Source organism: Chelonoidis abingdonii, chromosome 10, assembly GCF_003597395.2.
Source record: "Chelonoidis abingdonii isolate Lonesome George chromosome 10, CheloAbing_2.0, whole genome shotgun sequence".
Taxonomy (NCBI): domain Eukaryota; kingdom Metazoa; phylum Chordata; order Testudines; family Testudinidae; genus Chelonoidis; species Chelonoidis abingdonii.
This window is the reverse complement of record NC_133778.1, coordinates 70,969,339-70,995,624: the sequence shown is the minus strand read 5'-3', so window position 1 is coordinate 70,995,624 and position 26,286 is coordinate 70,969,339. Positions and strand designations below refer to the sequence as shown.

The window sequence follows — 26,286 nt, the reverse complement described above, 5'->3', positions numbered from 1 at the left end:
TGGTGCCCCCCTATGTTCCAGGAGAACCTGGATGTTGCCAATGCTCAGACTGCGGCCGGGGGGCCGGAAGATGCAAGCCGCAGGAGTCCTTTGCTTCTTGCCTATCGGACACGGAGGTGTTGCCGGTGACTTCTGCGCTCCGACGTTGGCCGCGTGGTTTTGGAGGCTTGGCCCCTTTATCGCTGTGTCTCTGAGTGGTTGACCGCATGTTTGACCACTTCTGGCAGATCAGACTGGACGCACTTCCCCTGAGGTTGCCGATCTGCAGGTCAGGGCCGCCTCCAGCAGGACTGCTTCAGCGAGAGTCCCGCTCCTTTTGATAGTGCCGTGGTTGACAGGAGAGATACGCACTTGCTCCGTAGTGTTTTTCCCCCATGACATCTTTCACCGCCTAGGCAGCGGATGCATGGGGGTCTCCGTAGGCATTGGCCAGGCGACAGGCGAGCACTGTTGAACGGGAACCAGCTGACTCCCATGCCCCGGGAGGTGAAGGAAGGCATTGAACCTCACCCTCATCTAATACAAGTAAGCTATACTAGACAGACTACTAAACAACTAAGCAGTCTACGAACCTAGAACTATGAACTTTAGAAGACAAAAGACGGGTGGAAAGCTAGAACGGGAGGTCAGCTACAAGCCGCCACTCACTTGTTCGCAACGACGACACGGGCGTAAGAAAGAAGGAACTGAGGAGCGGGCGGGTCGGCAGGGGTATATATGTGGTGCCGCAACGGCGCCACGCCAGGGGGCGCCTGCCGACCCACCGGGTGTTGCTAGGGGAAAATTCTTCCGACGAACGTGCACACAGCGCGCGCACACCTACTTGGAATGGATATGAGCAAGCACTCGAAGAAGAATCAGCACATCCTGCCATTTTAAAGAGACTAATAAAGAACTCAAGATGACATTTTCACTGTTCTGTGTTCCTTGTTTTTCTTCAGGGAAATCACATCTATTGCATCAAGGGGGCCTAATACTCTTTCAGATGACAAACACCGCAATATATTCTCATTAAAATCGTATAAGTTGTTCAACATGGGCTTAGCCCTGTCTCGGTTCTAAAAAAGGGGCAATTAAACAAATAAAATGTTCATGTGACTCAACTTATCCTATCCACATTCTTTTCTGGTTGTGCATTTAAGCTTGGTGTAGTGCAACCAAAGGAGATAAAAGTGGAAATCTTTAATGAAGCAAAAAAAAAGCCTTCCTAGGACCAAATGAAAGGCTTAAAATTACCTTAATTAGCCTAGCGGAATTTCGTGCAAGCCAGAGAAACTGGGAAAGTCTTTTGCAGACAGATTGAAAACATCAACGGGATCCTGAATAAACATGACTGCACTATGCAACTCTGAGTCTGCAGCACAAAAGGCAAAACCAGAGTCTAATTCTACTTCTCTCTCTTATGATGTTTCTTAAGACATAACTTCAGGAGGAAAGGCAAGAATGGCACAACACTCCCACGTACAAGACACCCTAGTTGATCCCCTTTGCTGAGATCAAAGTTTTGCCCTCTTTTTAAAATATATATTTAGTGATGGGGAAAAAATCCAGACGGATGACCATTATTATATGTAACTGTGTTAATGCCTGGCGCCAACAGCTCCATCACACTAAATGTAGAACAAAAAGGAAGTCCCCGCCCCACAGAGCTTACAATCCAAGGATAAGGTGAGAGACAACAGGCAGACACAGCAAAGAGAAGGCAGAGCACAAGGTAACAATAAGATGACTGATCAGTTTAATAAGTGGCAGTCACAGACTAAATCCGTTTTGCCATAGAACACATGGAGCTCAGGCAGAAGCGATGACAGCTTCCCCAAAGGGACACTGGCAACATGCCTCAAGCCTGACTTGGAAGGACCCCTGACAGCTGAAAGCACAGTTCAGTCTCCAGGGCCCATTCAGTCCATGGCCTACCAAATGTTACCTGGGTTGCTGGATTTTGGGATGCTGAACACACATCTAACAGAAAGCAGACTGAAATCACCACTCATTTCCCTTAAGTAATGAACACTACAGCAATCAGTGGGTAGTGACTTCAGTTGCTACCAATAAGGGATGGTGTAGTGGGGGAGCTGCCCCACTCCTGCAGAAAAGGGGTCAAAAGCAGCCCTGGAGAGAGCTGCAGCAGGGAAAGGGATTAAGAACAGCTGGGGGAAGATGACTGGGTAGCTGACTCCAGCTGTGGCTAGCTTAATTGGGACCAGCTGGCCCTTATAAGAGGGCTGTGGGCTAGAAGCTAGCAGACTCTCTCTCTAGCTTCTGAGAGAGAAGGGCCTCGCTGCCTGGGAGCTGAGTGGGGTACCTAGAGTGGAGCAGGGCTGGGGGAAGGCCAGAGGAGCTGGGGAGCTCCAGCCTGAAAAAAAACCAGGCTGCAGGCCTTGCTGAAGGCCAGGAAAGGTACTGGAGCTACAGAAGTGTAGCCTGGGAATAGGCAGAGGCAGCTGGTCCAACCCCCCTTGCTGATGCTGAATGGTTTACAGACTGTGGTCTGCCCCAGTGAGCCGGGGCTAGATGGTGACTGGCAGTATCCACTGAGGCAATGTGGGGATAGAGGGTTGGGGGTTCCCCTGGGTGGGGAGACCCAAATTGTGGAACCCTGATGTAAAGGGCACGAGGGTCTGGGAGGGACATAGGGGGCCAGCAACAGGCAAGCTACCGGCCTGCAGAGGGTGCTTTGGAGCTGGTGAAGGATGACCCTGGATGACTAGCTGGAGGTGCCGCGCCAGTGAGCTGTCACACACTGCCACAGATGGATTAAAAATCAGCTAACTAGCTATGAAAGGTTCATAATGCGTTACCAACCCCTAGAGCAATCCAGTCCCCTGCACTATCTTTTTAATTTCACTGTAGATGCAGTTGTGTTACAAATCTACACTCCTCCAGCATCTTACTCAGGGCACCCAGCGTCTAATTACAACTTCCTGCCTGCTTTACCTCAAGCTTGCTCTGAAACTAACTTCCAGTGCCAGTGTGTTTTCATTAACACCAGACCATCCAGGGTCTAACAGCAATGGAGCACTTTACTTAAAGGAGATAGGAGAACAAACTGTGCTGACTTCCCCAGGCCATGCTCCAAACCCCCAATGCCCTCGACTCAATCTTATGAAAAAACCAAAATTGATCCAGTCCTAGATGCACCTTCCAGAAAGACCAATGTGCCCATTTTCTCCTAGAGTCCAGCTCCGTAAGATGCATCACCATGTGCAATTACTTCCTCACTGGCCACTAAAACATTATTAGGTCGAGGTCAGGATGACCTTGCCTGAACTTCTCAGATGTAGATATAAAACTAAGGCTTGGTGCTTCATCATACCGTCCAGCTGGCTGCCAGTTTGTTCAGCCTGCAAAAAAAACAGCACTGGATCTGAGTGAGGGAATCTGACACCTCTCCAAGAGAAGCACAGAGTGCCAGCTTTGAGAGAAAGTGATGGGGTTTACAGAAAGAGCCCTTTAGGGAGGCTATATAAAGCCCAGCATTTAGTACTACAAGACAGAGACAAACAAGAGTTTAATCAAAACAAGATTATTACCTCAAAGAAAAAGGCTCCCCCCTATTCCACGTTGCCAAAAATTCTAGTACCTCCATCAGAATCCCATTCCACAACTCTTGCGGCAATAACATTTTATATACCTCTCCACTGCAAGCATGCCTCCTCCCCAGGTTTCACTCAGCAGTTGCTCTATCTTCTTAGTCTGTTGAAACAGATGCCTTCGGACACCCTGCTTGGTCTGTCACAGTTTGCCTTGCTTCTGTCTCTTCCTCTCCAACACCAGACGTCACCACCTGATGCTCCAGTCATCTCTGCCAAGCTCTGTCCCAACAAGGAATTTATTTGCTCTTTCTACTGTAAAGAAGACTCTCATCCTGTATTTTTTATTCCTTCCTATGTTTTGACATCCAACTATTTATCTTCCAATTTTTTTCACCCTGAACTCAGCCCCTAGTTTCTTTCTGGCACCTGTCCCCCCTACCTACTCCTCAAAAACAATTAATTTAACTTCCATCCAAGGTCAAAGACTCTAGTAACACATATTAGGAGTATGCCCCTTATTTAGGATGTGGAAACACAGTCTGATTCTCTTGGTTTTAACAAAGGATATTTTTCTTCTGTCCCATTTCTCTCTGGATCCTTTTCTGGCTGTGCAAACTTTACATGGAATGAAAATTTCAATAGATGCTGCAAGCAAAGTACATTACAAATTATTATTTAACATTTATATTGCAGTAGCATTTAGAGGGTAACTAGATGAGGGTCCCATTGGGCTAGGCACTGCACAAGCATCTAAGCAACAACAATCCCTGCCACGAAGAACTGACAGTCTGAAAGATAAGACATACACACGGATGAGAAGTTAGGGGTAGGGGAGTGAGAGAAAACCACAGTAATGGAATGTGCACTGCTCTTAGCCAGTCATGAGTGGCAATCAGAAGTTATTCCGTAGGAAGACTTATATCCTAAACAGAACTGTGTGCGTTGGAAGCCTTTTCTTTGAGCAGAATCTGTTCTTTTAAGACTGCTTTTTGAAATGCTAGACTGGAAAACCTGCATGAGTTCAGCTGGCGGCACGAACTCTTAAAGTTGTGGAGAAACCAAACCTAAGCCTTCTTCAGACTCCTGAAGCGAGGCTTGAAATAATCCTTGAAACTAGTGTCTCCCCCGCTCTTCGTCCCTTAATGATGGCATCTTCTCCCAGTCGAGGCAACTGAGAAGTATTTAGAGCTAATCAAGTTGAGGCTTGATCACCTTTTTCTCCTCTTCATATCTGGCTTATAGGATGTGGTGTGGGTTTTTTTGTTTGTTTTTTTTTGAGGGGGTGGGGCTTACCAAGCAGGGGGAACCCTTCCCATCAAAAGCCTTGTCATGTTATCAAAGATTTCACCCTGGCATGCTGCGGTGAAATCAATGTGCCACACAAGTGATGAACTGTTCCCCTCCCTTCCCAAACTCTGGACACGCCATAAGAGCCACAGAGCCATTCAGCCTGTGTTAGTGACTATGCTGTATGGCTTCAGGCTGCGATAATCCCATGGGAATTACTCATTCAAAACTGTTACATATCAACTAAACTGTTACCAACCAAAACAAATCAGGATCATTTTATCCCAGGAAACTGCTTGTGCTACCATGAAATGCATGTACTGTAAAATAAGTTTTACAAGAGCTTAACAGTTTGTTTTATAGGAAACACACGAGGTTGTTTTTTAGGCCAGTTTTAGAGAGGCACAATAACTAGTTTTCTTACACTCCCACTATAAACTACCCTATGCTACCAGGGGCAAATTTGCTCCTGTGCAGACAGACAGCACAAGGTATATGAACCACTTAAGTCTTATTCAATTCCTGGTTTGAATTTAAAATGCAGATATTAACCTATATTATATCTACACTATTCTACAGTAACTTGCCCAAATACTGCAATTTCATTCTTGAAAGATGCAATACTTTGATACGGAAGAACATAAATGTTGTCTCCTTTACTAAAGGTCACGTAAGAACACACAGGAGATACTAGCAGGAGAGCAAACATGAAATACTTTTTCAGCAGTGTCAAGGGATTTTCAGCTCATTTCTGGCCAGATCTTAGGAACAAACATTTCATCTGCTTTATTACTGAGTCCAAGAAAAAAAAAATTGCCCTAAGCAAACAAACAAAATTCTGCCAGTAGGTCAATTTTGGTGGAATGTTGATTCTTCACTCAGTAATACCAACATAAATAAGGAGTAAGTCCCTAAAGACAACTAACTGATGTTGGTGCAGAGCAAGAGGAGAATCATAGCACACGTACACCGACTTCTTCTGGGCACTCTGGAATCAGAGTAGTGGGAAGCAAAAGACAGAGAAAAATAAGCTAGCTAAAGCCAAAATGTGCTCCACATCCTTTTACAGCACAAGGAATCAGAGGCAATGCTGACTGTAACAAATGTGAGGTGCATTTTTTCTGGTCTGTGTAAAGCATGTTTAATGGCCGTGGCTGTAACTTGCAAGTAATAAGAACATTAGTCTTCATTCTCCACACATAAAATGCCTGACAGGGTTTTATCAAATAAAAAGCCAATATGCCACAGTTATCAGTAAGTGACTTCAGCAGCTACTTAAATTCTCAGTTTTTGACTCCTACTCTAAATGTTTGCTGACAAAGCCCAAAGCCCTGGCAATTGTTTCACCGTTTACATTCCAAGGTGAAGGGTAGGGAATGGCGCCTAAAAAGTTATCTGGGAAGAGGGCTGACAATCAGCCGCTGACAAACATCACAGAAGCTGCACTTTTCACACATGAAGGTAAAGGGCTAGGTCCTTAGCTGATGTAAATCAATGCAGCTCTGTTGACTGCAGTGGAGCTTCACTGATTTACACCAGGTTGGGTTGTGGTCCAAACACACACAGTGTCAGAGACTGAACCTCCAAACTCTTCTTACTGCACCCTAATACTGCACCACAGAGAGCACTGATTTCATTGAGGCTTCACACAGCGGTAAGCAATATGACCCCAATTTAGCAAAACATTAAAGCATATCCTGAAGTCCAACCATATTCAGCAAAGCATGTCAGCATATTCTTAACTTTAAAGAAGTCCAAGAGGAACCTGAGCACCTGTTTAAAGTTAAGCATGTGTTTAAGTGCTTTATAGAACACAGATGGACTCCTGAATAGAGACCTTACTCCTGTAGTGAATGTTTAGAGGAAGGAGTCCTTAGAAAGGGACTGCGGACTCCAGACACACACTTTGACACTTCTCATATTTTCCCCTACATCCCAGATTTCAAGAATCCAGAAGCTCCAGCAACCTGTTGGATAAAATCTGAGAAGAACCTGAAATTCAATTTTCAGGTCCAGATCTGAATTTTTTGCAAGGTGAGTGTATTCAGATGGAGGGTTTGATTTGGGCACAGACGTCAGATAAAACAAACAATGACAAGAATCAGGCTTCCCTCAGTATTCAACCTTCTATAACTGAAACACAAGGAACCACAATTTCGTATGATCTTGATGAAAACCAGATTTGCTCAAAAGCAGGTCCAAGATACTAACAAGATTCGTCAGATCTTCAGCACACAGTACATCCATCACATAAGCCATTTATTATGGAATGTCATTAGAACTCTGGGCTGAGAGTAAGAGATTTTAGGTGTAGCTATGGTAGGTAATTTAGGAATAGATTTATATGTTAATCTGCTAATAAAAAATGTATCATCCTGATAAAATATGTGACATTCATAACTAAAGTATAATCCACATATTGAGGTTTGCTTCTGCAGTACTATATAAGATGTTGATTCTGTTTAAAAAAAATAACTGGATGTGCCTGAAAAATAAGAAATAAATGTTTTATCTAGGTATTTATACCACATCACTGACAGTGGTAAGTGAACATCTGAAACAGACAAGACATTCAAAACACTTGTTGTTAACTACAACTTCAAAACTATTTTCTTCTGTAAAAGTTACATTCTTGAAAATTTCAAAATGCAACTGATTTTAATGCAGCCTCACTAGTAAAGAAAGCTATGAAAGAAGTCCAAACTCATCTGAGTTTTGTGTTGAATGACAAACCTGGAACTCAGACCAGATTCTATTAAAGGTTTGCTAAAATTTGTGGACTTTGCAGGAAACTGGACCTGCTTTTGAGCAAATCCAGTTTTACATCAAGATCACATCAAATTGTGGTTCCTGCTGTTTCAGTGATAGCAGGTTGAATACTGAAGAGAACCCTGATTTGGAAATATTTTTGCAAATAAATACCAATTAAAATAATAATGGTGCTCTTATATAGTCCTTTCTTCTGTAGCTCTAAAAGCACTTTACAAAGGATCATTATCCCCATTGTACAGATGGGGAAACTGACAAGGAGCTAAAATGACATGCCCAAGGTCACTTAGCAGGCCAGTGACAGAGCTAGGAACAGACCGCATGTCCCGGTGCAGTAGTTTGTCCACAAGGCAACACTACCTTCCAAGTTCCATGTACTGTGATCGGTGGAATGATATTATTAATCATTTGCAAGTATCCTGTTGAGTACTGGTCCTTCATGAAAACGTTTCTGAATCCTTAAAGTTCCATGAATTTTAACACGAATGAAAATGAGGATGAAAATTTGTACTGAAAACTGCATTATTCACTATTCATCATTTGTTATGCTTATAAATTTTTATGCAACTGTCCAGGAAATACTGGAAGTCAGATTCTGCCACCTCTACTTAGACTGAGTAGTGCCTCAATATGTGGACTGCTTGCAGAGTAAGGTACCAATCAACATATGTAAGGGACGTAGTGTCTTGAATAGTAGGAAATAAAGCAAACAAGATGTGTTTAATTCTTGTTTTTGATTCAAGACTTGAAATACAAATCTTGTTCATTCTGTTGCAGGGAGAGATGTTCAGGACCGATGGAGACATATTATTACCATTAACTGCAACCCGTTGATAGGTACTATTGATTTACCAGTGGTTTTGCCCTAGAGTTAGTGATCCCTCCACAGAGAAGTGTCTGTAGCAAGAGCAGTTTGGTTTAAGAGCTGGATCTGGGAAGTGCAGCTGATTGTCAGATTAAGAGAGAAAAAGTGAAGCAGGGTATAAAGTACCTTCTCTCAATGGAAAAACTGATCGCTAAGAAGGGCAGTTTAACTACTAAAGAAATATACATCAGCTTTTCCTCTGTACTTGAGCTTTGCACATATCTGCTCCCTGCCTGGTCCAAATGCCACTGAAGTCAGTGGAAAGACTTCAGCTGATTTCACTGAGTCTTGCATCAGGCCATATGGGCTTGGGCCCTGATTCAGAAAAGCGCTTAAGCACATGGTTAATGGGATTTAGGCACTGAAGTTAATGGGACAACTCATGTACTGAAAGTTAAGTACTTTCTTAGAAGTAAAATTTTCAAAAGCCCCCAAGTGATTTAGGAGCATATGCCTCATTGACTTACACTTGGGGGCTTTTGAAAATTTTACCCTAACTGCTTTGCTGAACAGGTACCATATTTATCTGCTTGAGGGATGGACTGAATTAAGGTCTAGATTCTGATCCCCTTACTCACATTGAAAAGTACCTTACTCCACAGATAAGCCACTAAAGACAATGTTGGTACTAAGATGCTTTTTTCCCCCTCAGTATGAGCAAGGGCCTTCATTCTGCAAGTCTGGTCCAGGTATTTATTTTGCCATTTAATATGTAAATACTTTATGGCTCAACTCCCTATTTTTTTAATGGCACCCTTTTATAAAAGGAGAAAGTATTCTTGAAATAGTTTTAAAGTTGCCTTCATGAAATAATGTCATCAATATACATGATGAGCTCATACCCTGCAGTGCTGTGAGTTGAGCTGGGCAAAATGGTTTGGATGAACGGATTATACTTGAATAGTCATCTGAGGAGGACCTGAACTTGGGTCTAACACATGAGAGTCCTAACTACCATGGTATAGAGTCGTATTTCCTTCTCTTCCTCCCTCTGCCCCCAGTGATTATTCAAGTGTTTTATACACAGTGGAATAGCTTCAAGAGGAGAGACAGAGAGCCCTGCCCTCAGAATCCCCCAAAACTCAGTGATTAGGGCGCTCTCTTGGGAGGCAGGAGACCCAAATTTAAACCCCTACTCCTCATCAGGCAGAGAGCAGGATTGAAAATGGGTCTTCCACATCCTGGGTGAGTGGCCTAACCACCAGGCTAAAGTTATAGAGGACAGCAGTCGCAGCCTCACCTCCCTCCCCACTTTGTTAATCCAGCCCCTTTAAAAATACCCAGGAACAAAACACGTCAGGTCAAGCCAAGTTTCATTCAATGCACAATCAACTTTCTAGATACACTGAAAATTTCAGAAGTTTTCCATTTCAGTTCAAAACAATTCCCACTCCCCACCTCCCCGAACTGCCAGTGAACCGAAAAATCAGTTATTCCCCCAGCTATAGTTGTGAGTACCCTCAATGAAGTCAGTAGGAGCTGGGGGTATTCAGTACTCAGGGTCTAGTGGGAAATGCGTGCCAGGCAGAGTGATTTTATATATCCTGGCAAATGTCCTTGTTTAGTCCTTTTAAGAGGCCCAAATTAGCCTAGTGTATTTTTTTAAACACGCCATGAAGATTTTGTTTTTAAACTGACAGTTTCCACCTAATCTATTAATTGTGACGTCCAGTATAAACAGCCCCCTTACTGGCCTCTCTGTGAAAGCTGGGGATTAGAGGGTAAACCTGTTACTGGCTCTTGCATAAATTGAACAGTGGGTACTATACATGCATATCTTTGCCAAGGTTTAAAGAACGCCCAGTATTTATGAACCATAATGCATACGTGAGAGCTGCTTTCAGGGTGGAAAAGGAAGATGTATGGATTTCATTTTAAAGGGACATTAGCAGATTTAAAAAAAAACTGTATGTTTTAAAGGTGAATTTCCGGAGTTTTGCCAGAATTTAAAAACAAACAAAAAACAACAACAACAAGATTTTCAATAGTGACTAATATTTTTAGGTATCCAACTTGAGGTTCCTTAAAGGGACAGATTTTCAGAAAGTCTTGAACTTGTCCCCTGGAAGTTCAGCCTCATTAAGATAGGCACCAAAACACTGAGACACCCAAAATCATTAGTGATTCCTGCAATATCTTGGCCCCAGCTCACTGTTGACCATTAGCACAGACTGCTCACATTTTTCATTTCTCTCAGTTTAGGTAGGACAAGAATAGTTTCCCCTTTCTAATCCATTTTGCTCCCTGGTTCTCAAGCACAGGCCCGGTGCTGCAGCTGTTGGAGGGCCAAACAGGGGAAGGGAATGTTTAACTTCAAATGAAAATCTAAAGCCTCCCCTGAACCAGAAGTGAACCTTGGATCCTGGCAGGACAGATGGGACCAAAGCAACCTACTCTGGAGAAGGGACAGGAGGATAAAGAGCTGAGAGTGAACACAGAGGAAAAGAAAGGGAAGGACTGTCTCCTTAACAGCTCCCAAAGACTCACATGTCCTCCTCCCCACCAAAGCCTGCCATATTTTACCCTTACCTCCCCAAAGTGCCCCCCCCCCCAGCATCCTCCTGCACTCACCGTCTTGAAACACACCCCACAAAAACCTTCCCATACCCATGCCCAACCCACCACCAAAATCCTATCCTATTTATCAGGAAACATTAATTGCTGAGACATCTTTCATTGCTCAAACAATACTAGTAATGTGCTCCCAGAAAACAAGGATGGGAAACAAGTTTTCATCATATAGGCAAGACAATTGTCATAGTTTGTCTTTGTAATTGTAATTTCAAGATCCTCGCTCCATATTTTATGTATTGGGGAGTAATGTTCTATTCCAGTTTAAAATGGGTTGAATCTCATGTCAGTATAGCGCATTTTTTGTTGTTGTGCTGGGAGCTTACAAGCATTCATTGCAATGCTGTATGGGATAGAGCTGGGCAACTTTTTCCTCCAGCAAATAGTTTAGTCACTGAAAAATACCTTATGGGAGAACCAAGTTCAAATCTCTGCTCCACTATTTATGTAGATATGTGTCCAGAATGGAACAGCTTCAATAGGAGGGACAGAGAAACCCACAGCAAACTATAGCCCAGTCACTAGGGTGCTTTCCCCACAATGTGGAAAACCCAAGTTTAAATCCCTGTTCCACAAGCAGCAGAGTAGAGAATTGAACCCAGATCTCTCAGATCCCAGCTGAGTGCCCCAACCACTGGACTACAGGTCAGAAAGAAGACAGGGGTAGCAATGTTGCTACCTCCTCTGGCTGTTTTATTTGATTTCCTTTGCTTTTACAGTAAAACGTGCCTAGAAAATACACCAAGCAGTTTGTTTTGACACAAAACAAAACAAAATTTCACGTTTTTCTATTAATTGAAATTCTTCGGATTTTTTGTGTTCAGTTTAGGTTGAAACAATTTTAATGTTTGGTTTTTGCTATTTTTCAGAGCTGCCAGCAAACTGAAAATACAGCTATGTGGAAGGAGAGAAACCGAAGTCCCAGAAGGCCTTCAAGTTTCCAAACCAAACAACACCAAGGTGGTTTACTCTAGCCTTATGAAATAGTAGCTAGAGTCCTGCATGGATACAATTTTATATTCATGGATATCCACATCCACAGATATAAATTTGTATCTGCGCAAGGCTCTAATGGTAACTACAGAATTTTCAAGGGCATGAGAATTTCCTCTGAATGGAAACAGTGAATAATGTAAGGTATATTATGAGTGACTTTGTCACCTGTTCAACAGTAGGAAATGTTCATTTTCTGATTCAAGAAAAGACGGTGCAGGGGGGATGCATTAGTCAGAGTTAGCCACTAAATCTACAACATTACAGAAGGAGAGAGATTTCAAGCACCTAAGTCAGTGGGCCAGGTAACAGTGTCACTAGGATATTGCTCCAGTGTTGCCAGGCTCATTGAAAAAAAACTAAAACTACTAAGATTAGCCTCCTTCATGGCAAAAGCACTGAGGGGCTTGACTCTTGTCTGTGGGTGCAGAGTGACTGACATTTACACTCACCCTTTACCCACAGTCAGCTGTGGCCGTGGGGGGTGGCAGGGAAGGCAGCTGTAAGCTCAGACTAATACTCAGTTGGATCCATTAAAGGCTAGCCTAGAAGACGCATTGAATCAGGGTCTCTTCTGCATGTCCTGGCTCTGCCCCCGACTCATCACACAATTCCTGCTCGATGGGCAGTGCTGCCCAATTCAACTTCAGCAAAGCAGGGTGGGGTGGGGACTGGCACCATGTTATCCCCACTTTCAGGCAGACTTGATGCCACCGGCAGCCTGCAACACGGGTTCCAATGAGAAGAGAATCAGATCCACTGGTAGGAGAAAAGACTCTCCCAATATATGTCGAACTGTAGGATCTGGATTATATTTAAAAGAGCTGCTAACATTTCAATACAAAACAGTCTCCATTTTTTTATTTTCTAAACTTTGCCTGCCTCCTTGGCCCTTCTATTGAACTGAACTTAGAATCCCTTAACTTCTCAACTTGATTTTCTATTCTTTTCTTCAAGATGGTTTATATGGAGTGGTGGGGTGTTCTCTGAACAGCATTATGTGCTTCACGGATACAAGCCAAATAGCTACTTAGGCAACCACTAGGACTGGAAACAATCATTTCCATCATTCCCAACATGTGTGTCCGCATAATTCCATGCTCTCCTTGTCATGCAAAGAGGTTTGTAGAAAGGGCCGGATACACCCAGAAAGCAGGAACAAACTAAGCTCATTATGTTAATCGGAGATCCCACCACATCCTCTACTTACATACAGGAGGGCTTTCAATTTTAGGCAGTGTAGCATGCAGGCCATTGTGGAAGACATTTACCCCAGTGCAAAAAGCCTGCGCAAAGCTCTAGCCATTGCTGAAGCCCCACTGCAGCACTCCCCCCAGGAGACTCTCAACCAGGTCAGGATGTAGGGGATCCTAGGGGTAACCAGAACAACAGGCTGTGATAGCCCCTCTGAGAATCACCATGTACAGAGAAACACTATTTCACCACCACCACTAGGCTCCCATCTCTTCTATATCCCATTGGAATTCTTCTGGCACACATTACCTACCATCCTTGAAAAGGAAAGTTCTGTTAGATGAGGTCAACTTTTAGAGCTCATTCCACTGTCACTTGTACTTCATAGAATAAAAAAGGAAGATGCACGGGAATTAAGTGTCTGACTGCTAAACAGCTATGCTGCCCTGCATCCACACTTAATGTCAAGAGACTTGCATGCAAGGAAACAGGGTGTGGCAGGTGCTTTGCTCAGCCATGCTGAATACTGCCCATTGGTCAGAGCATTTTAGCCAGACTCTATGTGGGCAAGGGCGTCTTGGAAGTCAACAGGGCATCACTCAGGCACTTGCATGGAGTGAGATGCCATAATGAGGCATTGGACTCTAAAGTCTTTGCCCCCATTTTTATCTGTCTAACAAGAGCAAGGCACATCTTTTGGTGCTTACAGAAAACAACAATCTATACCCCAGCATATTTGTTATTGACACTCTGTTACTTTTAATTAATTAATAATTAATTTTTGCTGCACCTTTCAGTTCCAGATTCAAGCTGGAGGGGGAAAAAGATCCTGCTCATCCCATTGGCTGTTTGTAAGCCTTTTCAGTCCAGCGCAGACAAGCTTCCTCCTCTACCATTAGGTGGTGGGTGACACACATTTACAACCAGCTGTGCCTCTGAACGCCAGCAAGTCCTATCTTGTTTTTAGTAACACATTCAGCTCCTCAGCATTCCATGCTCCCACCCGCACAACAAAAGCAGAGAGCAGTGATAGACAGGAACTATTAAAGCCATCCCTGCAAGCTGCTGACCTCTGCACTAAGGAGAGCCGAAGATTTCTTTGTATGGTTCTCCTTAAGCTGCACCAGTTATCAGTCATGCTACCTGCTTTGTTTCTTTAAGATGTCAGATTTTCAGCACCCACTCATCCCATCACCACCAAAAACACTCAAGAATGGGGAGCAAGTGTTATCCAAATGGCCAAGCAATGGAATGCCCTCCCCTTTAGCATTATCTTCTCAGTGAGAACAAACAGTCTCATTCTTCCCTATGCCACTCTGAACGTATACTGACAGCATACTCCAAGCGATTCCAGCAGCACGTTCATTAACGAGTCAAGCAAAACGACTGGGTAAAAATGAACAGACATACCTGGATAAGAGAAACATTGCGTAGACTAAGTCTGAAGAGGTAGTTCCTGCACGAGAAAGAAGAAATAAAAAAAGCTGTTAGATTCAAGAAAACTTTTTAAAAAAGGAAGGGCAGGAGAGAAGAAAGTGAGGGAAAATCATATACGTTCAGCTAAAATGTATGGTTATGCATTTATACTGGCAGCCAGGCTTTCCAAGAAAAGCGTCCATGTGATCCACAGAAAGAACAACAACAAAAAATGCTAAAATGGTGCCTCTTGTTTCACAGAAATGTAGGGCTGGACTGGACCTCTAAAGGTCACCTAGTCCAGGCCCTGGCACTAAGGCAGGACCAACTAAACCTAAACCATCCCCGACAGGGGTTTGTTCAACCTGTTCTTCAAAACCTCTAATGAGGGGATTCCACAACTTCTCTTGGAAGGTTAGTCCAGTGCTTCACTGTCCTTATAGTCAGAAAGATTTTCTTAATCTTTAACCTCAATCTCCCTTGCTGCGGAGTAAGCCGATTACTTCTTGTCCTACCATCAGTGGAGACAAACAATTGATCCCCATCCTCTTTATAACAGCCCTTAACGTATCTGAAGAGTGTTATCTGGTCCCCTTCACTCTTTTCTCAAGATAAAATATATCCAAGGTTTTTGTTGTAAGATTTCCTCACAGGTCTGGTTTTCTAAACCTTATCATTTCTCCTCTGGATTCCCTCCAATTTGTCCACATCTTTCTGAAAGTGCGGCACCCAAAACTGGACATGATACTCCTGCTGAGACCTTAGCACTGGCAAACACATCAGGATAATTACCTCCCTTTGCCTGTCTTGTCATGAACTTTGTAAGAAACTCGGAGCCAATTTGTAGCCAAACTTTCCAAAGCCTGTATTGGAGATGTACAAAGAAACCTGAACAACCAAGGGCTTGATTCAAAATCTTCAGTTGGCCCAAGGCCTATGCTGCCACACTCCTGTTTGCTTCTGGGAGTGGGGAGGAGATGGAATCTGCAGACCTGGGCTCAGAAGAGCAGGGAAAAGGGTAGCTGCATTCTGCTAGGTGTTCTCCACACACACAAAACTTGCAGCGAAATCAGTGCAAGGGACTGTGGCCTGAACCTGTGGTCCGTGTGGAAACTCCCCAAGCCCCCATACCCAAGCCATGATGTAGAATCTTCCCAAGCAAAGAGGATTCTGGAGCAGAGGCAGTGGAGGCAGGTCCTGACATGATAGCTCCTGCTGCCAAGAGCTAAAGGGGACAAGGGGATGGACAGATGGCTACCGGAGGTAAAGGGCCTAAGCATCCCCACGACACTTTCATGATCTATGAAGAGCTAAAAGAAAGATTCACAGATTACAGAAAAAAGGAAACAATCATTTGTATTATGCAGGTGTTTATGCTTAATAACCTTGACTTAATGCATTCACATTTCCACCTATATCTAATGAATACATTCAATATAGTTAATTTATAAGTATAATTAATAGAGAAAGATATAGCGTTATTCAGTGGCTGGAAGCTGAAGCTAGACAAATTCAGACTGGAAATGAGGCACAACTTTTTGATATGGTAATTAACCACTGGAACAATTTATTAAGGGTTGTGACAGATTCTCCATCACTGATAATTTTTAAATCAAGACTGGATGTTTTTCTAAAATATATGTCGTTTATTTTGGGGAAGCTGTATGGCCTGTGTTATACAGGAGGTCAGATTAGATTATCAAAATGGTCCCTTCCTCTCACCTGCACAGGAATAGTTGACAAAGAGGAGCATGAGTGTCTTAAATGATCCCTCATCAAAGCATGTCACAGACAATACTAAATGAATGATTTCCTGAGAAGTATTTAGACAGGGTGGCCTAACAGAGCACTGGACTGGGATTCAGGAGACTTGGGTTCTAGTCCCAGCTCTGCCACTGGCCTGTGGAGTGACCTTGGGGAAGCCACTTCCCTCCCTCTGCCTCAGTTTCTCCATCTGTAGCATGGGGATAACGACACTGACCTCCTTTGCACAGACCTTTGAAATCTACTCAACTCTATTCACCTACTGATGACAAGAGCTAGGTATTATTAGCAAACTGTGTCCAATGTATCTTTCCAAGTTCTCACTTAAGAGCATCTCCCCAAATCCAGCAGTTCTTTTGTACACTGAAAACATCCTTCCCTTTTCCCAGATACTCTGTTATTAAACTGTTTCTCATCAACTATAGATTTAAGGCTTGTCTACACTGTGGAGCAATGCGCACGACAGAGGTGTGATTCCAAAAGCACACTAACACGTTGTGCACTAATTGGTCCGCATCAGGAGGCTGCATGAACACTAGAAGTTCCCCAGTGCACTGTACTGCAGTGCTGTTTCAAACAGCATTATGTTAAAGCATGCTAGGAAAATTTTAGTGAAAACCAGCAGAGTCTACACAGACCAGTTAGTGCGCAACAAGTTAGTGTGCTTAGAAATCACATTGTTGTAGTGCATGTTACCATGCTCTGTAGAGAAGCCCTTTAACGAATAGTACACCCTGCAATGAGCTCTGTTTCACAGACCCATGGCACAACGGTTACACACAGGGGTGAAAGTAAGGCGGTACAGGCTGGTACAGTGGCCAGTACCGGCCCATACCCAGCTAACTTTGAAGCGCTGCCATGACAGCGCTTTAAGAATCCTGCTTAAAGTGCTGCTGTGGCAGCGCTTTAACATCATTTCCCCCCTCACCGCCACCTCTCCGGGCACTGACAGGAGGGGCAAAAGGAGCAGCTGCCCCGGAGCTGGTGATTTAAAAGGGCCCAGGGCTCTGGAAGCAGCGGCTGGAGCCCTGGGCCCTTTAAACCACCACTGGAGCCCCAGGAGGTGCGGGCCAGGCAGCATAGATGGGCTGGCTGGGGGATGCTGACTCTCAGCCCCACCCCTTCCACCCAAGGTGCCAGCCTCTGTACTGGTAAGTCCTGTGTTTTACTTTCATTCTTGGTTACACACAGCTATGGAAGTCACTCAAACTGGACATTTTGATCCAACAGCTGATTTTTCTTGGATCCCTTAGGGAAGCGCATACTAATTTAACAAAAATAATAATGCAGCTGTAGTGTGTAAGGTATCATGAGATAATCCTGCTCCTGAAGGTGTTAAAGCATGTCACATGGCCTCAAGTCTTATAACACCCCAAGGAAGGAGTTCTCATGATAACCGGCTTGGAGCTGGTATCCTGTTGTTAAGTATGCTATTTAAATGCATTGATTTTGGAAGTCTTATAACACCGATTCCAGCTCCTTGTTTTAGTCCTGTGAAACAGGGGGTGGTTTGACTGAGTGATCAACTTTTAATATTAGATTTTTTTTTCCCCCCACAGTGGAACAGATTCAACCAAAAACTTTTAAAGGAAGAGGCATATTCAAAGGAGATGGTTTTCCTTGCACCCAAAAGAGCTGCAGAAAGAACAGAGTCTGTTTAAAGAAAAGCAGAGTCTATCTTTGCAGAGATCACTATGTGGCGCATGCACATATGCATCAGCTGTGAGCTGTGGTCAGGTGGCACACAATCCTCCATCAGTCAAGGATACTAAAGTTCACGCAATTATCACAATGATCTTCTCAACTCTTCATACTAACGTTACTCCTGGTGGAATTCTGCGCCAAAAAATGAAAAATTTTGCAAACAATATTTTAAAATTCTGCAAAATTCTGCATATTTTATTTGTCAGAATAACACAATATCATCATACCAGTTTCAATTATTTTGGTAATTTATTTCAAAATACCTGTCAGCAAGTATGTCTGTAACAATATAGACCATAAAAAAAAAAAAAAGATTCAGGACATGTTTTTTGACCAATAGATTCCTTACTAGGCATATTAATACAGAACTCTGAGTAAGAATTCATTTAAACTACAATACAGAACTGTATTTCCCATGTCCCTCAGAAGCAGTGCAAAGGCTTGGGGGAGTCTGAGTTAACGGATGAACTGAGGGAGAGGGAAGTAATTGCTGGGAAGGACCCTGGGTATAAACTTGAAGGGTTGTTGGGTATTGGTGGGGAAGGATGGAACAGGTTTTTTGGAAGGTGGGGAGGGATTGTTAAGGAGCATCCCCATGCAGATCCTGGCTGACCCCGAGCCTCTCCCATTCAAATCAGGCACATCTGCCCTTGTCCCCATGTCTCTGTGTTCCTACTTAGCCATCCCTCTTCCCCCCTGTAGTTCTGCACCCTTCCCCCTCTTTCCATGTGGCCCTGCGCTTCCATTCCCATTCAGACCCTGCCCTAGTCTGTCCTCCCTCACTAACGCTTATGAGCCCCTCTCTGTGTCCCCCCGCAGCAGCCCCATGCTGTCCATCTCCCGACCTGGTCACAGGCGCTGTGAAGAAGGTAGGCTCTTTCTCTTCCCTATCCGAGCTGGGGCTTGCCAGGAGCAGCTGCTGTGTTCTCGTGCCACAGCCACCTTCGGGTGGGCAAAAGGCAGAACTGCAGAAGTTATTTTTTGCTGGGAGCTGCTGCTTTGTTCTAGCGCCACAGTACCCTCTGGTGGGCAAAGGTGGAACTGAAGCAAATTTTCAGCAGAGGCTATTTTCTGCAATAAAAAATATGCATGGCACCTGAAATATGCACATGCAAAGTGCCGCAGAATTCCTCCAGGAGTAATTTAATGTATACCTCTGTCCTGCAAACACAACTCTGTAAGAATGGTGTCCTATATGTTTGCCATCTTTCCATGGAGAAAAATGGCCCCCATTTACAGATACAAATATATTTTTTCTTATTTCTCACCTGGCAAATTGAACATGGCATCTGTCTGAGATGAAACAGTTCTTTTTTTCTCGCATATCATCACCAGTAATAGAAATTCTGCTGGGCAGATTATGCCCTCAGTGATGCCTATTCAATTCTTTGTCTTTTATGGACTTTACACAATTGTAACAGATTGAATCTAACAATTTGTTGGCGATGCACAAGAAGAGATAGAATCCAGCTCAACTGCTCTTAGCTGTGTTGGCCCTGTAGCGCTAATAGGAGGAAAAAGCAGCAAAAATTTATTTTACTCACTATATTCAGCAAATGTGACTCTGAATATGCCCACGGAGAAGATCTACTGAGTAAGAAGGCACCATTTCTACATAGTAACTTTTAAGAGTAGAACTGTAATTTAAGGCCTCTATTTAAAAAGGTACTTTAAAAAGGTAACTCAAAATGCCCCCACATTGACTTCACTGGGACATGTGCTTAAAGTTATATGGCTGTTTAAGTAACTTGCTGAACTGCAATTTAAATCAGCTGGAGGTGTAGATAGATTTAAGGAATACCCAAGTGCGCCAGGCCTTTATATAACAGCAGAGGTGCCTAACCTTATTACACAGGAGGCCACATAAACCTAAGCGCAACCTTATGTTGGCCACACAGACTCTCCATATTTTATTAAGATTTAAAGTCATGTGTATTGATTTATATTTTAAGTTCAGCCTCTTTGGTATGTATTTAGATAGAAACAATGTATAGTATTGTCTGTTTAAAAACAAATAAAGAAATCAGTGCATAAAACATGCAACAGAATTATAGAAAACAGGGATGTAGTGACACGGACGGGCCTCCCTCCTCCAGGGTTAGTGAGGGAGCGTTACCCGCCCCTGAGAGGGCAGAGCCTAAGTCTCCCCGCCCCCTTCGTCTGAAGGAGAAGGGCGGGGCCGAAAGTATAAAAGACCAGACCCGCAGCCCATTCGGGGGGAAACCTGCAGAGGGGAAGGACATCCCGCTGGTTCCGGAGCAGTTAGAGGCAGATCCCCGCCTAGCCCGGTCCATGTCCCAGACACGGATGACAACTGGCCTAGAGTGCCCGCTGTTTACTCGGAGGAGCCGGACAATGCCTGGACGCAGGAGGTACCCACCCCAGGGGAGGCAGGAAGTGGCCCAGGGCAGCTGCCGTAGGGCTTGCTGCAAAGCCCAGACCCCCAGCATCGGCACGTTGCGGTTGGATCCCCGCCAACCCCGAGGCAGCTGACTCTGCCCCTGCCAGGGCCCTGGGCTGGGACGCGGAGGAGTCCCCCTGCCCCTCCCCCGGGGTGGCTGACACTCGTTCCTCTGCAAGGGGCTCTCATTCTGAAGAGAAGTGGCCCCAGCCTCCTTAAGACTGTGTTGTTTGCTGGCTGCCTGAGCCCCAGCAAGCCCAGTACTCAGGTAAACAGAGACAGGCCTGGAGACAGGCCATTGCGGCCCTCCAGGGACCTCCCTCCTCTGGGGTGAATGAGGGAGCGTTACACGTGGAGAAGAAACCAGTAAAGAACACACAACCTTCTCCCAAATCACAAAGAGCTGCCCAGGGCTGTCAGCCCGAGCCCTGCCCAAGGCCCTATGAAATGCTCTGGCAGGCCATGTATGGCCTGAGGACTGTAGGTCAGGCACCCCTCTGCATAACAGAGTGAGGAGCTGCGCCCCACTTTAGTAAATTGCCCCCCACCCCCCGAACCTGGCCCGTTTTTTTTTGGCAAATTTCAGTTATTTCCTTTTTACAATAACTTTAAAAACAAAAAAACAAAAAACCTGGAGCACACCAAACAGCCAAAAGAATAACTGCCTGGTGCAACAAAGTTATCCTATGACCACTTTCTCCTGTAGTTCTATAACAAACAAGGGTATGAATACATTTAAAGGATAGGATGGTATTCACTTCCCATCCAAACTGTCCCTTCATTTCCTGTCCTAAACTGCCAGGCAAAGTTGCTTCATACTGGTAAACAGTTGCTTGTTTCACTCCAGAGTTGTCTGCATTTCACTGGTGGGTGGTTCAAGTGATTATCATTTGTAAAGTGCTTTGGCACCCATTGGGATGACTAGTACTATATATATTGTAACATACCATGAATGCTAATGATTATTATTACGACCCTTATTTCTCACAACCTCCAATGCGTTTCTAAAAATTCCCCTATTCTTATTTCTTGTATTACAGTAGCACCCTGAAGCCTCAACCAAGACTGGGGTCCCATTGTGCAAGACAATGTACGTATTCGTAGTAAGATCATGCTTCTCTAAGTCCCCAGTTCATGAAAGCACTTAAGCACATGCTTAACTATAAACCCATGCTTAAATCCTATTCACATCAATGGAATTTAGGCACATGCTTAAGTACTTTTCTGAACAAGAATGCTCTCCACAACCTGAACCTAAATCCTGTTTATTCGCAGGTTTCTTAGAGCTTCACTGTAGTACAAATCCTATAGATAAAAGTATTTATTAATTGGCTGGCCTGAAAATGACTACATGCTCCTCGTGCCTACCACCACATAGCATGAGCTGTTACAGAAAGGAAACAGTCTTGATTCATCTTAAAGAGTGGAAAAAACATATCCACTTCATTCTCCTTCCAATAACATTCCACAGTCAAATCTGCTTACTGAGTAGCCACCTCACTTGGCCAAGCACACCTTGGCTGAACTTTATAACACGTTACTATATTCTCCCTCCAAAACTGCCTTGCCTTGAAAGAATTGTATGGAGGGCAAAGTGGCGTTGTCTCCAAAGCACTGAGCAATGCAGCTGGAAGAGAAACTGGACATTTCTAATGAGATGCCATTTAACATGATCTGGAACAAAAGCCGAGATCTCCTCTAGAGGGTTTATAAGTATTTTACAATATACTTTCAGGCACACCAGTCTACAAACAGATGTGTACTCTGCTCTCTACAAAGCCTTCTCTTTTTTCAGTCACCAAGTCTGGCAGCACGATGCCTACTGATTAAAATAAATCTTCCTTCTAATGAAAAGAAATCCTGATCCGGAGCTCACTTATGCTGCTATAAATCAGGAGCAGCTAGAGCAGAGTCAGTGGTGTTATACCATTTTAAAATGGTGCCAGAAAACGGAGAGTCAGGCTTCCATTACTTTTAAACGTGGTAGTTCATTTTCACATCTTATTTCCTCTGTATTTACCGTCTTTCCTAAAACCAGAGTAATTCAGCTGTGCTTCAGAATGACCTCTGTGCTCGTGGCTAGTTGGGACATGCAGAGGCAGACAATGTTAATTCACAATTAAAAGCATGACTTGTGGCGAGAGGAATGTGGAGGTGGAAAGAGAGAGAGGTGTCATTCTCTCCTTTTGGGGCCATCCAACTCACTGATACAGACTGATCCTCCCAGATGAGGGAAGTTTAAAGCCAGCCCTGGCTTATAAGAATTCTGACGTGCTCTGAGAAACTAGAGACTTCAGGTATATCAGTGTAACTTTGGGAAGGAATTTTCTGTATTTGTACAACACCTGGCCAGGGTTGGCTTTAGGAAGTGAGGGGCCCAATTCGAACATTTTCGGCGAGGCCCTGGCAGGGATGACTTAAAAAAAAAGTGGAAAAAAAAAGCCCTTCATTTCTTTCATGTATTATTTACTTTCCATAACTATATGAATAATAAAATTATATATTATATACATTGCATCATATATGCTGTTGATTGGCTATTAATGACTGCCGTTTCACATGTGTGGGTCCCCTCCACTCCCTGCGGGTGTGCACGTGTTGGTCCAGCTGCTCCCTGTCCCCTCATTGAAGCAGGCATGCAGGGTTACATGCCCTGGAAACTGCAGGGCGCAGTGGACATGGGGCTGGTGGAGGCAGGGCAGGGGCTGGCTGGAGGTAGGTCTGGCTGCGGCAGGGAAAGGGGTGGGGGCTGGTGGAGACGGGGGTGTGGGCGGGCTGGCTTCAGGCAGGGCCACATGGGGATGCAGCAGGGGTTTGCGGGCTGGAACAGATGGAAGTGCGGGACTGGCTGGCTTCAGGAGTGGGGTGCAACAGGGTTGACTGGAGACAGGGCAGGGGGTTGGGCTGGACAGGGTGTGCAGCGCTGGTGCGGGCAGCAGTTGTGTGTGGGCTGCTGGCTTTGGGCAGGGCAGCAGGGGTGCATGGCAGGGGGTTGGCTAGAGACAGGACAGGGTTTGGGAGGGGGCTGGCTGTGGGCACGGGGTGCAGAGCTAGCTTGCAGGCAGGGGGGCCGGACTGGTGTAGGCAGGTCAGGGGGTGCAGCAGAGGCGCTGGAACCCCAGCCTTTTAAGTAGCCCCCATCCCGGACCTTTTAAAATAGCCGCGGAGCGCTGGCGTATGCATGGGGAGGGCGGGGCTCCAGTGGCTATTTAAAGAACCGAGGGGGCGAGGCAGCTGGAACCCCAGGCCCATTAAATAGCCCCTGGAGCCCCTCACTGCCCCAGGGGCTCCAGCCGGGGTCGCGGGGCTTGCCACGCTTCTGGCCGGAGCTCCAGACAGGAGAGCGGGGCTTGCACACTCCAGCCGGAGCCGCCAGGCTTGCCGCTCTCCGGCTGGAGCGCAGCAAGCCGCCACCCCGCTCTCCAGCTGGAGCCCCGGCTAGAGCGAGCAAGCCCCGCCGCCCCGCTCTCCCGGCTGGAGCCCGGCTAGAGCGCAGCAGCCCCCACACCCGCTCTTCCCGGTGGAGCCAGGCCGAAGCGCGGCAGCCCAGCCGCCTGGCTGGAGCTCTAGCTGGAGAGCAGGCCGCGCCGCGCTCCGTCGGCGCTATCGCTCAAAGGAGCGGGACCATGGAAGACCTAGAGCGACCGCAGCGGGGACTGGGGTAAGTAAAAAAAAATTAAAAAAGATGCCTAAGGCGTGGGGCCCGATTCTCTGGAATCGGCCTAAAGCTAGTCCTGCACCTGGCATAGTGGAGTCCTGGACCATGAAGGGGGCTCCGAGGTGCTACAATAATATACTACAGTAGTTACCAGACCTGGGTACAGCAGACAAGATACAGACTGAGGTGTGAGACAAATCCTAACACTTCTCTTTGGCATTTTGCTAGAAGCCATATAGTTTAGGAATGCAAGGCTGGACCTCCTGACTTCTCTGCCCACCTCTTTAAGGATCCAGGGACTAGAACCTGGGTCTGCAGAGCCCAGGACAGCTGCTATTTCCACGGTGTCAACAGGATACTGTGCAGGGACACAGCCAGGGATCACTGTGGAGAGTAGATGCCGTAGGAAGTATCACCCAAGAGACTCAGCATGATGGTACTTTATGGCCCTCTGACTGGCCAAGTGTCCTATTTAACCCCAGGAAGTTGTCTAGGCAGCCACACAGATTTTGGCCTGCTGCGACACCAGACTTTATCTCCTGATCTTCGGTCTCCAACTCCAGAGAATGACTCTGACCCTGACTCTTGCTTCCTGATTCCAGCCGGGTACAGCCTCTGATCTCTGGTCTCCAACTCTGGCCTGACTCTGATCCTGACACTTGCTTACACGACCTGGGTCTTGCGATTCCTCCAAATCCTGCTTGATGACTGTCCCTGGTGGGACCTGAGCCCACCTGTGACTGCTAAGCCAAACAGCCTATGCCCTTATATTGTGGAGCTATAGGCCTAAAGAATATTTTGTACTTCTACAGCACACGGCAAACATAACTTAGTCATGTGTCACAGCCTCTTTTGCAGATGGAAGAAAAGAAGCCACAGAAAAGTTAATGACCTGCCCAAGAGCACGCAGCAAGGCAGCAATAGAATCAGAATTAATACACAGGTATCCTGACAGCCAAATCTCATGCTAGACTGGCCCACAATGTCCCCAGTGAAGCCCAGATGTGGTTTGCACTTCTAAGAGGGCTATGTACATCTCTGAAGTTGTCATCTGAAGAAGCCCAGAACACTGACAGATGATTCCAGGCTTCTTACTCAGAAGGGGTTGATTACATGCCTGCTTTATCAAGTGATGCAAACACTACTCTACTGATTCATTTACAGGGCCTAGCATACAGATGCTGGAGAAAAGTTGATCTGCCAACATCTCCCTTGCAGCTCGTAATCTCATTGGCCAGTAATTTTGTTTCTATTGAAGAAAAACTTGCATGGAACATCACTCTTTCTTAAAAATCAATAGTTGCTCAGCAGAGAACTGTACTAAATGGCACACAATAATATGATGCAGTTACTCTATGAGCAACTGCTTTTCCCTTAGCAACGTTTCTCTGTGATGAATCTAGGCAGAGCTACTGTAGAGTTCTCTTAGCTGGGATTGTCTTGTAGGCAGCATATCATTCCAATTAATCAGCTGTCTCAATTAAGAAAGGAGCCCACTAGGACTTCATGTTTGTCACTGTGCCACTCATCATGGCCATTTGGTCCCTCACACTGGCAGTGAAGGTGAAATCTCAGATTCTTCTGACTCCAAAAGCACAGGCCCCTGACCAGCCAAATCTCATATTTGGCGGGGGGGAGAGGAAGGGAAGGGAGGGGGAGAAGAATCACAAAAACTTCCATGATACTTTTCCCCAACCAGCTCTGGTTATTAGGTTATCTAGTCCATCCCTTTGACAGGTCACAACATTCTCCCACGCATTGCCCAAGCAAGCTGTAATAAATTCAAACTATAGGGCTTTGACTACTTTTCTAGGGAGCCTATTCCACATCCTAATGCATCTCACTGTCAGCAAGTCTTTCTTACTATCACCCTATTACTTTTAGTTACACATTGTTGTGCCATCTTAAATAATTCCTCTTCGGTGTTTACATCATTCACATCTGTACTGATAGAACCTCCCATCTCCTTAAACATCATCACTTAGCCCAAATAGGTTTCTGTTTTCCCCTAAAACTCCAGATGATCTCTATGTTCTTTATATGCAAATGAAGGCATGCAGGGCTGGTGATGCCGGTTCACTGCTGACCAACCCACTTTCTCTGCTCCTGCTGAGTTCCTTATGCCCTT

The 26,286-nt window shown here is 45.1% G+C and overlaps 1 protein-coding gene across 2 annotated transcripts in view; it reads right to left on the bottom strand.

Moving 5' to 3' along the window:
• The window catches only part of SEMA5B (semaphorin 5B), a 403,624-nt gene that overhangs the window by 137,764 nt on the left and 239,574 nt on the right, over nt 1-26,286 (bottom strand). For both annotated transcript variants that reach the window (XM_075070297.1, XM_075070298.1), the window contains exon 5: nt 14,626-14,671. In XM_075070297.1, coding sequence (XP_074926398.1) covers nt 14,626-14,671 — 46 coding nt within the window. The remainder of the gene's footprint in view (nt 1-14,625; nt 14,672-26,286) is intronic.